Source organism: Nuphar pumila, chromosome 10 (genome assembly GCF_984573655.1).
Source record: "Nuphar pumila chromosome 10, dmNupPumi1.hap1.1, whole genome shotgun sequence".
Lineage (NCBI taxonomy): Eukaryota > Viridiplantae > Streptophyta > Magnoliopsida > Nymphaeales > Nymphaeaceae > Nuphar > Nuphar pumila.
The window spans coordinates 10692548-10705753 of NC_143258.1; the positions used below are offsets into that span (position 1 = coordinate 10692548).

The following is a 13206-nucleotide window of genomic DNA, read 5'->3' on the forward strand; positions in this document are numbered from 1 at the left end:
TGGCTGTCACTATGAATGCCACTTCACGGCAAAATTCAGGCAACATTTATATACCCCAGTGCACTTGACAAAAATGAACTGTAGAAGGTCGAAACTGGATGTATACACTGACGGGCAGGGGAGACCTCAAGGATTTTACCAACCAGAGACCTACCAATGTGCGGTGGTTTAGACTTGACCTAAAAAAACTGACCATATAAAAGTCAAACCAATACTACCAATGGTTTAGGGAAAGGTTACAAAGCACTAACCTTTTTTTGGACATACCAACCAGGGCTCGCTTGTCTGGTAGGATCAGCTAGTGCATGTCACCTTGTGTTGAGATGTATAGTTGTATAACTGGTAGGGGTCTGCAAAAAAAAAAATCTTTTTTTTTTCGACAGAGTACAAAGCACTAACCTTTGCTTATGAAAATGTTATGAAAACAGTGTTTATTTTGTTTTGATAAATACTGCCGGAGGATTGCCCCCCTCTTTCATTCAAAAAATACGCAGAGTACAATCAAACTCCCCACAGATAAGGCATCCAGTCGGGCGGTTATCCTTCCATAGGAGACAGACTCCTATTTTATGAGAACACAAGAGTGCACGGAGTATATTAGGGAATGGATTACATAGTTTGCAGAGAGAGAGAGTTTCAAATGAAAAACCAAAAACATAAATTGCAAAATAGAACATACTCATCAAACGAAGAATGAACTTCGTCCATACAGAGAACTAGGGCACTCAAACAAAGTTGAGACAAATCATGTACAGAAGTTGAATCATATGTAACATTTTTGTTCACGATCCAGAAAGCAATAGCTTAAACAGTACTTCGTAGACGAGGCATTCAAAGATAGATACAATACACTATAAGGGTATTTCCATCATATCAGGGTTGAATTTTAGAGATTCTTGATATATAAGCTCCTTTATGTCTTCTTCACTGAATGATAACCGTTCAAAGTCAAAGCTGAAGGGAGTAGAGCACACGGGCTCTTCATTAATCTCGTGAAGGCTTGACAGAAACGGATGCTTCAATGCCTCGTCAACTGTGCAAGAAGCAATCAGTATTGTACTTTTGCACAAGACACTTGGGGCAAGTTTGCTTTGGTCATAGGTAAAGAAGCTGTGATTGTCAGTCAGTCATTTGCTCAACCTTGTGATGCACATTCACAAGATTCAAGGCAAAATCAATCACAGTTGGCAATCACAATCACAACTTTGTACTTTTTCATGTTTCACTAACCTTGAAAATTTAGTGACTATATTTTACAATTACAGGATCCAAGAATCGCAGGGCATAGGGCATTGCAAACATGTGTTTGGATGCGCCAATCTCAATAAAAAGTATTTGTGGGCAGTTGATTTTTAGCGTTTTAAAAAACACATCTAAACATCGAAAATCCATAATCCAAAATATGCCGCTCAATAAATGAATGATAAAAATCCGATCGATGAAAACTCAATTGTTAGAGAAAGAACGTTGTCGATTATCATCGGTTGTAGATTTTGGACCTTTTGTTGGACGGTCCCCTTCCCTATATATGAAAATAGAAACCTACAAAATTGGCACAGTGCTAAATGAAATATGCTAGGATTTTCGGTGCTTTTTTCGAAATTCTGACCCCATAGATGCATTCAGCATGATTAATTTACTAGAAAATGACACTTGCATCATGCATTCTGAATGAAAAAAAAGGTATTTAGAGCCTCAAAAAATTATGAAAATTGTAGGTCGTTGATTGTTGAAAGTTTGAAACCTTATAAAAACTTATCCAAGCATCGAAATCAAATGCTCAAAGAAGTGATTCCTATACAAACGAGCACATAGATAACATCTGTACGGTCAGAATTTCGAAAAAAAACACCGGAAATCCAATAGCATGTTTCATTGAGCACCATGCCCATATGGTAGGTTTCCATTTCCCTATATATATATATATATATATATATATATATATATATATATATATATAGAGAGAGAGAGAGAGAGAGAGAGAGAGAGAGAGAGTTTATCTAACTTTAAAGTAATTATATATCAATGTTTTCTATAAAAAAAAATATTAAAGCAATCAACTGATAAAATGACCAAACACCTTTAAAAGCAAAGGCATCTAAAAGTACATTCACCTTTCAAATTCAAGATACTAAAGCAAGTCACTTAAAAATATATTTTCACTTTTCAAATTCAAAATGCTAAAGCATACTTTGTTAAAAATGTATACTTTGTTACCTCTTGAAAAATATGTCAAACTTTTTTTCTTACAAAATAACTCACTATACTCTTAAAAATAACCATGTATTTTAAAAAATGTCATTGCTCTTAAGGGTGTGTTGGTCATTCCAATTGGTTGAACATTGACATAACTAGCTTATATATTTAGAAGAGAGAGAGATCAATACCTGTGATGCGCTTGCTAGGATCAAAGACCAGCATCTTTTCAGCAAGATCAAGAGCAGCAGGTGGTGCATTAGGAAATTTCACAGAAAATGGCTGCTTTGGGAACTGTGGAAGGCGCTTAACATACCTCCGAGCATTATCACTTCTTAAAAATCCAAGGTCTGAATCATCTGGTGACCCCAATAGCTGCCCAAAGGAAAATCTGATGGTTGTTAGGTCCTGAGATTTGAAGGAATAAGTACTCTAACTGCTTCAAAGAATTTGACAGAATCTGGCAACCCCAGATTATGCCAAAATGAAGTTTACCTCAGTTATGAGTCCCAACTGCTGAACATAGTCTTTACCAGGAAACAGTGGCTCTCGCTTTATAATTTCCATGAGTATGCAACCCACAGACCATATATCAATAGAAGAAGTATACTCTGAACAATTGAGTAGTAGTTCGGGTGCGCGATACCATCTTGTCACAACATATTCCGTCATAAAATCTGTCTCAGAGGTAGTCCGGGCAAGTCCAAAATCACATATCTTAAGATCACAATTTGCATTTAATAGCAAATTGCTAGGTTTCAGATCACGGTGCAAAACATTGGCAGAGTGAACATATTTCAGCCCTCTTAGCAGCTGATAAGTGAAATACTGCAAGAAAAAAATAAAACCATCCTTGAAAAGGTAGAAAACAGATTAGAAGAAATCAAGAACGGCTGTGGTCTTTGTTCACATAATAAAAATGAAACTCCAAGCAAGGAAGCAACCTGATAATGCAAATAAATTAACCTGAAAAGTGCAACTATATCAAATTTTATAGCTTCTTAGTAATTTTGTAATGCACATCTAGAAGGCTTTCAAGTCCACTGTTAGTCCCAGGGCTCAACCCTAAACAGATGGTGGAAACTACCAAGCTGGACTGCAGTAGAGGCAGAGGAAATTTTCGATGGAGCAGGGAAATGCGTAAAGGTCAGAAAGAAAAAAAAATGGTGAAAATGTAAAACCATGAAGAGAAAATGAAACCATCCTTGAGAACGTGGAAAATACGTTAGAAGAAGAAATCAATTTAAATGCAGTCTTTTGTTCTGTAATAATAATGAAAGTTCAAACTAGGAAGCAATCAGACAATGCATGTAACAATATCAGCCTCAAAACTGTTGTGTGCATTTTCACATTCAAACTCATGAAAGCACCTAAAGTTAGATTCCTCACTCATGCCTAAACCAAAAAGTTCAGCATTTAGATGAAATTTCAAGTAGGTTTATGTGAAGGTATCTTCCATAAATTAAGACGTTATCTTGCTCTCCTACATTGTTAGGATCACATTACACAATTAAACATCTCATCTTTCTATCTAAAGAAGACATTCACTTTCTCTTCTTGCCACTTAAACTCCTACTAAGCCCTTCCCTGTAACATCTTCACCACCCAAACACACCCACTGCATCCCTCCCCACCCCCTAGCTGAGGGGGGTCAAATGCTCAAAATCCCTCAATGTAGAGCTAAATCCATTTCTAACTAATTTCCACGTTTTTGTTCTGATAACTTTATATTGCTGACATGACCCAATTTGTCCTGTCATTATACTGCTGACATGACCCAATTTCCCTTATAAAGGAATCTGGGAACTGCAGATAGGGGTGGACAGGCTGAGCTACCCCAGATCAACCCTGGGCCTGTTAGGGCCAGACAGGCCCAACCTAGACCAATGCCCGTTGAAAGCCCAGGCTGGGTTCTTGTAGGGTTCGGGCCAGGCCCGAGTCAGATCAGTCTGGGCCCTTTAAATCCAAATAACTAAAGGGGTTTGGTTGGTTGGGACCCTTTAAGTTTTCAGCTTGGGCTGGTCCCAGTGTGGGCCAAGTCAGGTCTGACTCTTAACAGGCTTGGGATGCAAAAGGCAACCCAAGCCTAGCCTGCTTCAGGTTGTGTACCTGAAAGCCTGAAGGGTACTCAGCCTGATGTCCACCCTTAACTGCAGAGCTAAAACGAACATGTTAAATTGTAATTACGGTAATTCTAAAGCAAAGTTCATCTATCAACTGCTTTTCTTCGTCACTAGAACACCTAAGAAACAAACATGAAAAGGGAATAAACAGTTTTTGGGTTCTCTAAGTCATAAAGGAAAAGATCAATGCTGATTTTCCCAACCTCAAACAATTTCTTTTATGTTGCTAGAGTTTCAAGTTTCAACCAACAGCTATAGACTCCAAGTAAAATATAGAAAAACTCCTCTATAGTAAGAGCAGAGGTACACGAGACATAAAATTTAAATGCAGCAGAAGAAATGCCATAATGTGATGAAAAAAGCATATGGTGGACAGTTTGTATGAATTACAACATATTTGTAGGATAGAAAACCGGGAATAATCCTACACCTGATCTTTCTCATAAGGAAGTGTAGGACTTGGTTTCCATTACAGGTAATTGATTCATTTTTCTTTTAAGTGTAGGACTAGGTTTCAATTACAGGTAATTGATTCTTTTTTTTTTACACACATCAATCTGTAAGACAGAAGGAAAAGTTTTAAAAGCACATACCTGGCAGTGCTCACTTGTCAATGACTGGTTAGAACGGATGATTTGGTGAAGATCTGTATCCATAAGCTCATAAACAATATATACATCATTAAAAATTTCTCTTTGAGGTGGCCGTATGATGTCCTTAATCTGTACGATCTGATAAGTAGAATCAGGCAGCATGTGAGTCCATGTGACTCCAAATCACTATAATGCATGTTTGATAAAGTGTGAGAATAGTAGCACATTTCATCCAAACATATCCATGCATGCCATCGATAAGGTTAATGGACATGTTAAAGGCTAAAGCCCAAATAAAAAGCTAGACATGATTCTATAGCCATAAAGAGAGCCACAACCAACAAATTTTCTAGACAATTTATGTAAACTTATAGCATACCAAAAGGTGTCAGATTGAGTTAACTCGGTTGTATTATATACAAAATCCTGAGAAAAAATCTATGGAACTCCTAGAAATGCTTGATCCGCACAATGCAAAAGTGCTTTAGTTAGGAGGAAATTAAAGGCATGTTTGAATGCTTAGGTCTAAAACTTGGATTTGAATTATTAGAGATGCATGTATCTCTGGCCAAACCTCCCTCCCCCTCCCCGTCCCCCCCATAACCACAAACAACACCTTCGAGACGGGTATGTGTGTCAACTAAAATGTGAACCTCGGATCTTCATTTTAGGAAGGATCTAAGGCTCGGTTTTTGCTCACTTCCATTCTTGGTGTGGGCCCCATGAAAGTTTCAATATACAGATATGAGATCCAAGGTATTCAAACAGATCCTAAGATATGAATGTAATGAAGTAGGTAAATGAATTCATCACTTACCTATATGCATTACAAGAGCTCCAATAAAAAGCAACAGATGGAAAAAAGTATCAGAACTATTCTCCCACTAATTCACAGAACACAGAAATTAAATGAAGAAACAAATGCCACACAATGAATAGATCAATCTATTCTTCTCTTGACTATATATATATTAGAAGATTCTACTAAGTGATAGACACAAAATAAATATTTTTCCACTAAACACATACAACACAAAGAACTATATAAGAAATCTGCCTCATGTTTAGGACCCTCCATGGGAAAATGTTTTTCCATTTTTTGAAGCAAGTGAAAACATCAGCAAAAATGTTGATGATGCCCAACTTGCTCAGTATCTTCAAGTTTGGCCGTCTGTAATAGCCATGGTGGAGATAGCTTCCAAATTTCTAAGATGAGTTGAAAACTGTCTCCAATCTTTTCCTGGCCATCTTACAAAAAGAAAAAGCAATAGATTTTATCATGCTTTTGTGATTTGGTGATTTATCAAGATAGCAACAATGACGATGGTCACATTATTATTATAGTTTCATGTGAAGTTCCAGTTTCACATCCATGGCTTCAAGAACTGACTTAATTTGAGGTTCCACGTACTCCTAGCTCCATGAGTATATACTTTGCCTGGTGCTAACGTAGCTATAACATTTTGCTTCATAGTCCTCTGTATCATGAGTTTACCATATAGTATAACAAAATAGCAAGAGATGTATTTCCCATCATAAGTAGAACGAGTGCAATCAGGGTCAGTGTATTGAATCAAAGAAGAATAACAATGGGAAAAGGGTTGTTGTTTCATTCAAAACTATTTCTTTTGAGATGGTTTTTACACTATAAAGGGTTGAGCCCTCTTCTTACAACATTCATTTGACTAAACTGCCCTTATAACCTAAATAAAATACATAAAATCCAAAGAGTCCAACCCTGGACAGAAATAACCACCTAGGCTATGACTTTCATAAGTATTAATACAAGACTAATATACATGACTTCTAACACTCCCCCTCAAACTCGATATGATGAAAAGAGAATCATTTCGAGTTTGGTGAGAAGTGTTACAAAAAGAGGAGAAAAGCTGTTCGTGAATAAATCCACAATTTGTTGTGTTGAACCAATATATGACAAAGTAATAATGCCTTTCAAATGTGTTCTCCGTGTGAAATGGCAATCAATCTCAATATGCTTGGTTCATTCATGAAATTCTGGATTCTTTGCGATGTGAATAGCACTTTAATTGTCACAATACAATGGAGTTCCTTCACTCAATTTTACTCTTATGTCTTCAAGTAACCATCTTAAACAAATTATCTCAGCTGTAGTTTGTGTCATAGCACGATATTCAGCTTCAATAGTAAATAGAAATACTCTTTGTTGTTTTTTACTCTTTCAAGATATCAATGAGTCTCCCAAGAAAATGCAAAATGTTCTCTCTTTCTCTCTGAAAAAGGTGAACAGTGTTTCGGGTCTGGATCCTATACCAGACCCGAGTTTATTCATGTATAAGTCCTCTGTATTTTTACTTGTATTTTTACTTGTATTTTTACCTTTGCTCCGGGTTCGGATATTACGCCAGACCCAACCCAACCCACAATGTAAACTTAAGCATATTAATACAGTCATTAGGTCACGATTTCATTAAGAAAATCGTGACAGCCGCAATCGCCATTTTGGGCTCTCTCTCTCTCTCAATCTCTCAATACAGGTACAGATGAAAAACTTTCATGGTATCAGAGCCTAGATCCCCCTAAAGGCTGAAAAAGAATTCCGGCAGAGTCGACGATCTGAAATCCAAGGCTTTTCGTTCCTCTCTTACTCCCCTTCTGTCCTTCATCTCATTTCTTCTTTATCTATTCTCTTTTTTTTTCTGAAGTCCCCTGCGTTCTCACACCTCGCGTGGGACTACTTCTATCAATTTGTGATTCACGTGAAATCCATTCACGTGAACCCAGATCGTGCAAAAAGGGGGGCTACAGGATTTCACGTGAACCGATTCACGAGAATTACTTTTATTCATTGTTTGATCTTCTTTGGCCCTACCTTTCCAAATCTATCTTTGCATATTCGAATGCTACAGTTTTTCCCATGATTTCTCATTGCCTTGTTGTGCAATCTATCCTTTGATTACTCATTTCTACACTTGTCAAAAAGGGAGAGATATATTTAACGTGTGAAGGTGTTTTTCACACGTTGAATATCAGTTTTCACAAGTTGAATATTAGTTCCTGCATCCTCTGATTCTGACAATTTACGATCCTCTGTTCCGCAAAAAAAAAAGGGAAAGAGGGTTGAAATTTTTCGTGGATACTCCTGTTGATTCTCATTCTCAATGGATTCTTATCACTCTCAATCAAACCTTTCTTCAAGTTTTCTCAACCAGCTTGTTTCTGAAAAGTTAAACACCTCAAATTTCTTGATTTGGAAGAGACAAATTATTCCTTTCATAAGGAGTCAAGGTCTCTTAGGTCACCTGAATGGAACCACTTCAGTCTCACCAGAATTTGTTCCAAGAGAAGAAAAAAATGATCAAGGGGCGAGTTCAATCGTGTATGTCAAAAATGTTGAATTTCTCAATTGGAAAAGGAAAGATCAATCAGTTGTTGCATACATCACATCAACTCCGTCTCAAGAGATTCTTGTTGCCATTCCTGACAACTGTACAATGCTACAACTATGGGAACGGTTGGTTCAGACGTATTCGCAGGTTTCTCAAGCAAGGGTGGTTTTTCTAAAAAGGGAATTTCAATCTCAAGCAAGGGTGGTTTTTCTAAAAAGGGAATTTCAATTGCTAAGAAAAGATTCTATGACCATCATGGAATATTTGAACAAGATAAAGATCATCACAGACCAGCTTGCAGTTATAGGGTGAGCCGTTAATGATAACGATATGGTGCAACAAACTCTGAGTGAATTGGGATCTGACTACAATATGATAGTCACTTCACTATTGTGCCTTCCTGTTCTTCCTACCTTCGATGAGCTACGAGCCAAATTGATCCAATATGAAATGACTCTGAAGGGATTCTCTGAAGAAACTCATAATCATCCAAATACTCAAAAAGTTTTGACCACAGGAGTGACTTATGGTAGAGGACGGGGCCAAGGAGGACAAGGGCGAAGTGGACACGGAGGGCGTGGTCTGCTTCCCACTCCAAACATGTTAGCTCATGCGCAGGGACCAAGATCCATTCCTACTTGCTTCCTTTGTAACAAAAAGGGGCATATCAAGGCGAATTGTTGGCATAATCCAGAGAATAAAGGAAAGGGTCCACAGATAGAAACTAAAAGAAAGTTCACAAATACCAGAGACACTGGAGAGATTAAAGATTTGTTGATATCTGCCTTGTCAGAGTTAAATTCGAAGCAGAGTGATGAAGGCACATGGTTTGTCGATTCAGGGGCAGCAACTCATGTAACCGGCGATGCAGGTAAAATTTCTAACCCTATTCCTTATTTCGAAAAAAGTAAGATTGTCACTGGAGATGGATCCCACCATCTTGTTTCTCATGTTGGAAAGACTGTCATTCCCATGTCACATTCCACTCTTACTCTTTCTGACGTTCTTTATGCTCTTGACATTAAGAAAAATATTGTCTCCGTCTCCAAACTTATTGATGATAATAATGTTTCAGTTGAATTCACTCCCTTCTCTGTGCAGGTCAAGGACCTACGAACGAGGAAAACATTCGTTGAAGGAAAGAGACGAGGCAACATGTATGTCTTTGAAGAAGCTCCATGTCATGTTGTTCACCCTGCTCACCTGATTTCGAAGCCTTCATTAGAGTCGTGTTCATCCTCTTCTGCCAGTGTTTTTAGCATCTCTGAATGTAATAAGTCATTATTATGGCATAGTCGGTTAGGACATTGTGGGATTCATTTTATTGAGAAACTTGTCTCTAATAATCTCATTCCAAAAGAAAGTCTTAACGGGGATGAGAGCAGTCATAAATGTTCTAGTTGTCTTTCATGCAAGAGTCATGTATTGCCTTTCCATTCCATTAATAAGAGAGCTTCAAAACCTTTTGAGATTATTTGTTCTGATGTGTGGGGACCCGCCCCAATTGTCTCTGGATCTGGAAGCAGATATTATTTAATCTTTGTTAATAGTTATTCTCGATACACTTGGATATATTTCATTAAAAATAAGTCAGAAGTCTTCTCTTTGTTTCAAAATTTCCTTTCCTTGGTCAAAAATCAATTTTCTAAGTCCATTCAAGTGCCATGAGTATGCTTCATGACAGTAATTTTCCCATCAACCTATAGACAGAAGCCTTTCATTCTGTCGTGCATGTGATAAATAAATTGCCCATGGTCGTTCTGGAAAATAAGTCTCCTTATCACTGTCTCTTTGGAGTTCATCCTAGTTATCATGATCTGCGTGTTTTTGGATGTGTTTGCTATGTGCATATTGATCAGTCCCTGAGAAACAAGTTTCAGGACAAGGCCCAGAAGTGTAGGTTTGTGAGATACGCAAATGACTACAAAGGATATAGGTGTTATGATCCCACCAACAAACGTATCAGAATCTTAATAAATGTTGTCTTTGATGAACAAAATTTTGATGACAGAGCTGATGCAACAAATATACCAACTGAAGTTTACTATCCTTGATTGAGTTCAGAACTTTTTGTTGGCTCCAATGAAGCATGTTCATCAGATTGCGTGCAGCAAGAAAAAGAGATGTCTGAGAACACTGGGACGTCGAGGCCACAGAATTCAGAGGAAGTACCGGGCAGATACAAAGGCATTGTCTATTCTAGATAGAGACCGACAACATCAAGTCATTCAGATCATGTCTCAGTCAGCAATCTGACTCCTCATACTCTTGAGGTCAGAAAATCAAACCGCATACGACATCCCATTGACAGGTGGGTTAGCTATAACAACTTCTCCTTGGATCTTCAACTCTTTTTAACTGCCCTCAATAAGGAAGATGAGCCCACTATGTACTACCAGGCAGCCACTTCTACCAAGTGGGTAGAAGCCATGAATGATGAAATGCAAGCCTTGCATGAATATGAAACCTGGGAAGTTGTTCCCAGACCACCTGACAAAAATGTTGTCGGATATAAATGGGTCTACAAGATAAAGTACAAGCCAGATGAAACCATTGAACGATACAAAGCAAAGCTCGTGGCAAAAGAATTCACTCAAGAAGCAGGGCAAGACTATGATGAGACTTTTAGTCCGGTTGTAAGAATGGGAACAATTTGAATTATTATTTCTCTGGCTGTTGAACATGGATGGAAGTTGAGTCAGCTTGATGTAAAAAATGCTTTATTGCATGGGGACTTGAAGGAGGAAGTGTACATGGAGCAACCCCCTGGATATCAAGAACAAAATTGTAAAACTCATGTGCGCAGGTTAAAAAGATTTATCTATGGTCTGAAGCAAGCATCTCGCTCTTGGTATGATAGCTTCTCGCTAGAGATTCAGAAACATGGATTTTCACGTTCCATGCTGGACCACTCATTGTTTATTTTAAGAAGTCAGACTCTGACCACTCTGTTATTAATTTATGTCGATGATATTGTTATCACAGGAAACTCTGCGGCCCACATCCAAAAAGTAAAAGACTTACTAGGTCAGAGGTTCAAAATGAAAGATCTTTGAGTTCTACTCTATTTTCTTGGTGTAGAAGTTGATAATCAGGCTCATGGCTTGACACTCACTCAGCACAAGTACACCGTAGATGTTCTTAGCAAGGCAGGCATGAAAGACTGCAAACCTTTGGGAACTCCCAGTGTGCTTCATCAAAAACTTAGCGCTCATGATGGAGATTTGTGTGATGACCCCACCAGGTATTGAAGCATAATAGGAATGTTACTGTACCTCACATTCAATAGACCTGATATTGTTTATTTAGTCAATCAAGTGTCTCAATTTATGCATGCGTTACGTACTGGACATATAAAAGTTGTCAAGAGGATCCTTAGATATCTGAAAGGGACTATTGGGGATGGATTGATATACTCACCATAGCCATATGGCAAAAATGAGCACAGCCTCACTGTATATTGTAATGCAGACTGGGCAGGAGATCTTGATGAACGAAGATCTACATCAGGATATTGTGCTTTCATTAGAAGAAGTTTAGTCTCTTGGAGCAGTAGAAAACAAAAGGCTATCGCTAGATCAAGTACTGAGGCTGAGTATAGATCTATGGTTGCTGCTATTGCCGAAGCCACATGGATCAGGCATCTACTAACTGAAGTAGGAGAAAAGATCTCCCACACTATCTTGCTATGTGACAACCAAAGTCTATAAACATGTCATTCAATCCAGTATATCACAGTCGTGCTAAGCACATTGAGATTGACCAACACTTTGCGAGACAGAAAGTTGAAGAAAAAGAGATTGAGCCTGAGTTCGTCAATAATGAAGGACAAGTTGCAGACCTATTTACCAAAGGGTTAACAAAGGATCGTTTTTGGATGCTTAAAGGCAAGTTGTTCATGGTCCATAACCATGATCAACTTGAGGGGGGTGAAAAAGGTGAACAGTGTTTCGGGTCTGGATCCTATACCAGACCCGAGTTTATTCATGTATAAGTCCTCTATATTTTTACTTGTATTTTTACCTTTGCTCCGGGTTCGGATATTACACCAGACCTGACCCGACCCACAATGTAAACTTAAGCATATTAATACAGTCATTAGGTCACAATTTTCTTAATGAAATCGTGACAGCCGCAATCGCCATTTTGGGTTCTTCTCTCTCCCTCTCTCCCTCTCTCTCTCTCTTCTCTCTTTCTCAATACGGGTACAGATGAAAAACTTTCACTCTCGTCCCAAAAGCACTTTAATTGTCATGATTTTTTTTCTCCTTTCTTTTTCTTCTTCCTCTCGTGCCAAAAGCTTTCTTTTTATGTTCTCTCATTTTCTTCTTCTTTTGCTTTTCTTCTTTTTTTCTTCTTCCTCCTCCTTTCACCCCTCCAGCTTCTCTTTTTCTTCCTCTTCCTCTTCTTCCTCTTTTTTCCCTTTTTTTTCTTTTTTCTTCCTCCTCTCGCCCCCCTACTCTTCTTTTTTTCTTCCCTTCTCTCCTTTTTTATCTTTTTTTCTTTTTTACTTTTGTTGTTTACATGTATGCATGTGTTTTTGACACACACACAAATATAAAATCTGTTTTTTCAGCTCTCTCTCTCTCTCTCTCTCTCTCTCTCTCTCTCTCTCTCTCTCTCTATATATATATATATATATATATATATATATATATATAAGAATGGGTTCATCATATCCCCCTTTTCCTTATGTCACCGTTAAGACCCTCCAAATATCAAAATTTCAGGTGTTTTATGCTTAATTTAAACCATTAGATGTGTTTATCAATACTTATTTATTGAGAAATAAGTTTTGTTTCAAATTGATTTGATGTAAAAAATGTGAACATTTTATCATGAAATTTTAGTAAGATATCAACCGAAGATTTTTTTACCACTTTAAAATACACATCTGAGCATAAAGATGCTTAATCAATTACATGT

The 13206-nt window shown here is 37.7% G+C and overlaps 1 protein-coding gene across 2 annotated transcripts in view; it reads right to left on the reverse strand.

Annotated features, from left to right (window-relative positions):
• Positions 1 to 231: 231 nt before the first annotated feature.
• The window catches only part of LOC149823477 (mitogen-activated protein kinase homolog NTF6-like), a 51255-nt gene continuing 38280 nt past the window's right edge, over positions 232 to 13206 (reverse strand). Inside the window, exons 3-6 of one of the 2 annotated variants that reach the window (XM_090018859.1) lie at positions 4913 to 5050; positions 2692 to 3024; positions 2388 to 2571; positions 232 to 562 (exon numbers count right to left, since the gene is read on the reverse strand). In XM_090018859.1, the coding sequence (XP_089874985.1) occupies positions 480 to 562; positions 2388 to 2571; positions 2692 to 3024; positions 4913 to 5050 (738 nt within the window). In that variant the 3' untranslated portion in view covers positions 232 to 479. Of the gene's footprint in view, positions 563 to 679; positions 1034 to 2387; positions 2572 to 2691; positions 3025 to 4912; positions 5051 to 13206 lie in introns of those variants that run through there. The other variant, XM_090018858.1, reaches the window with a different exon arrangement.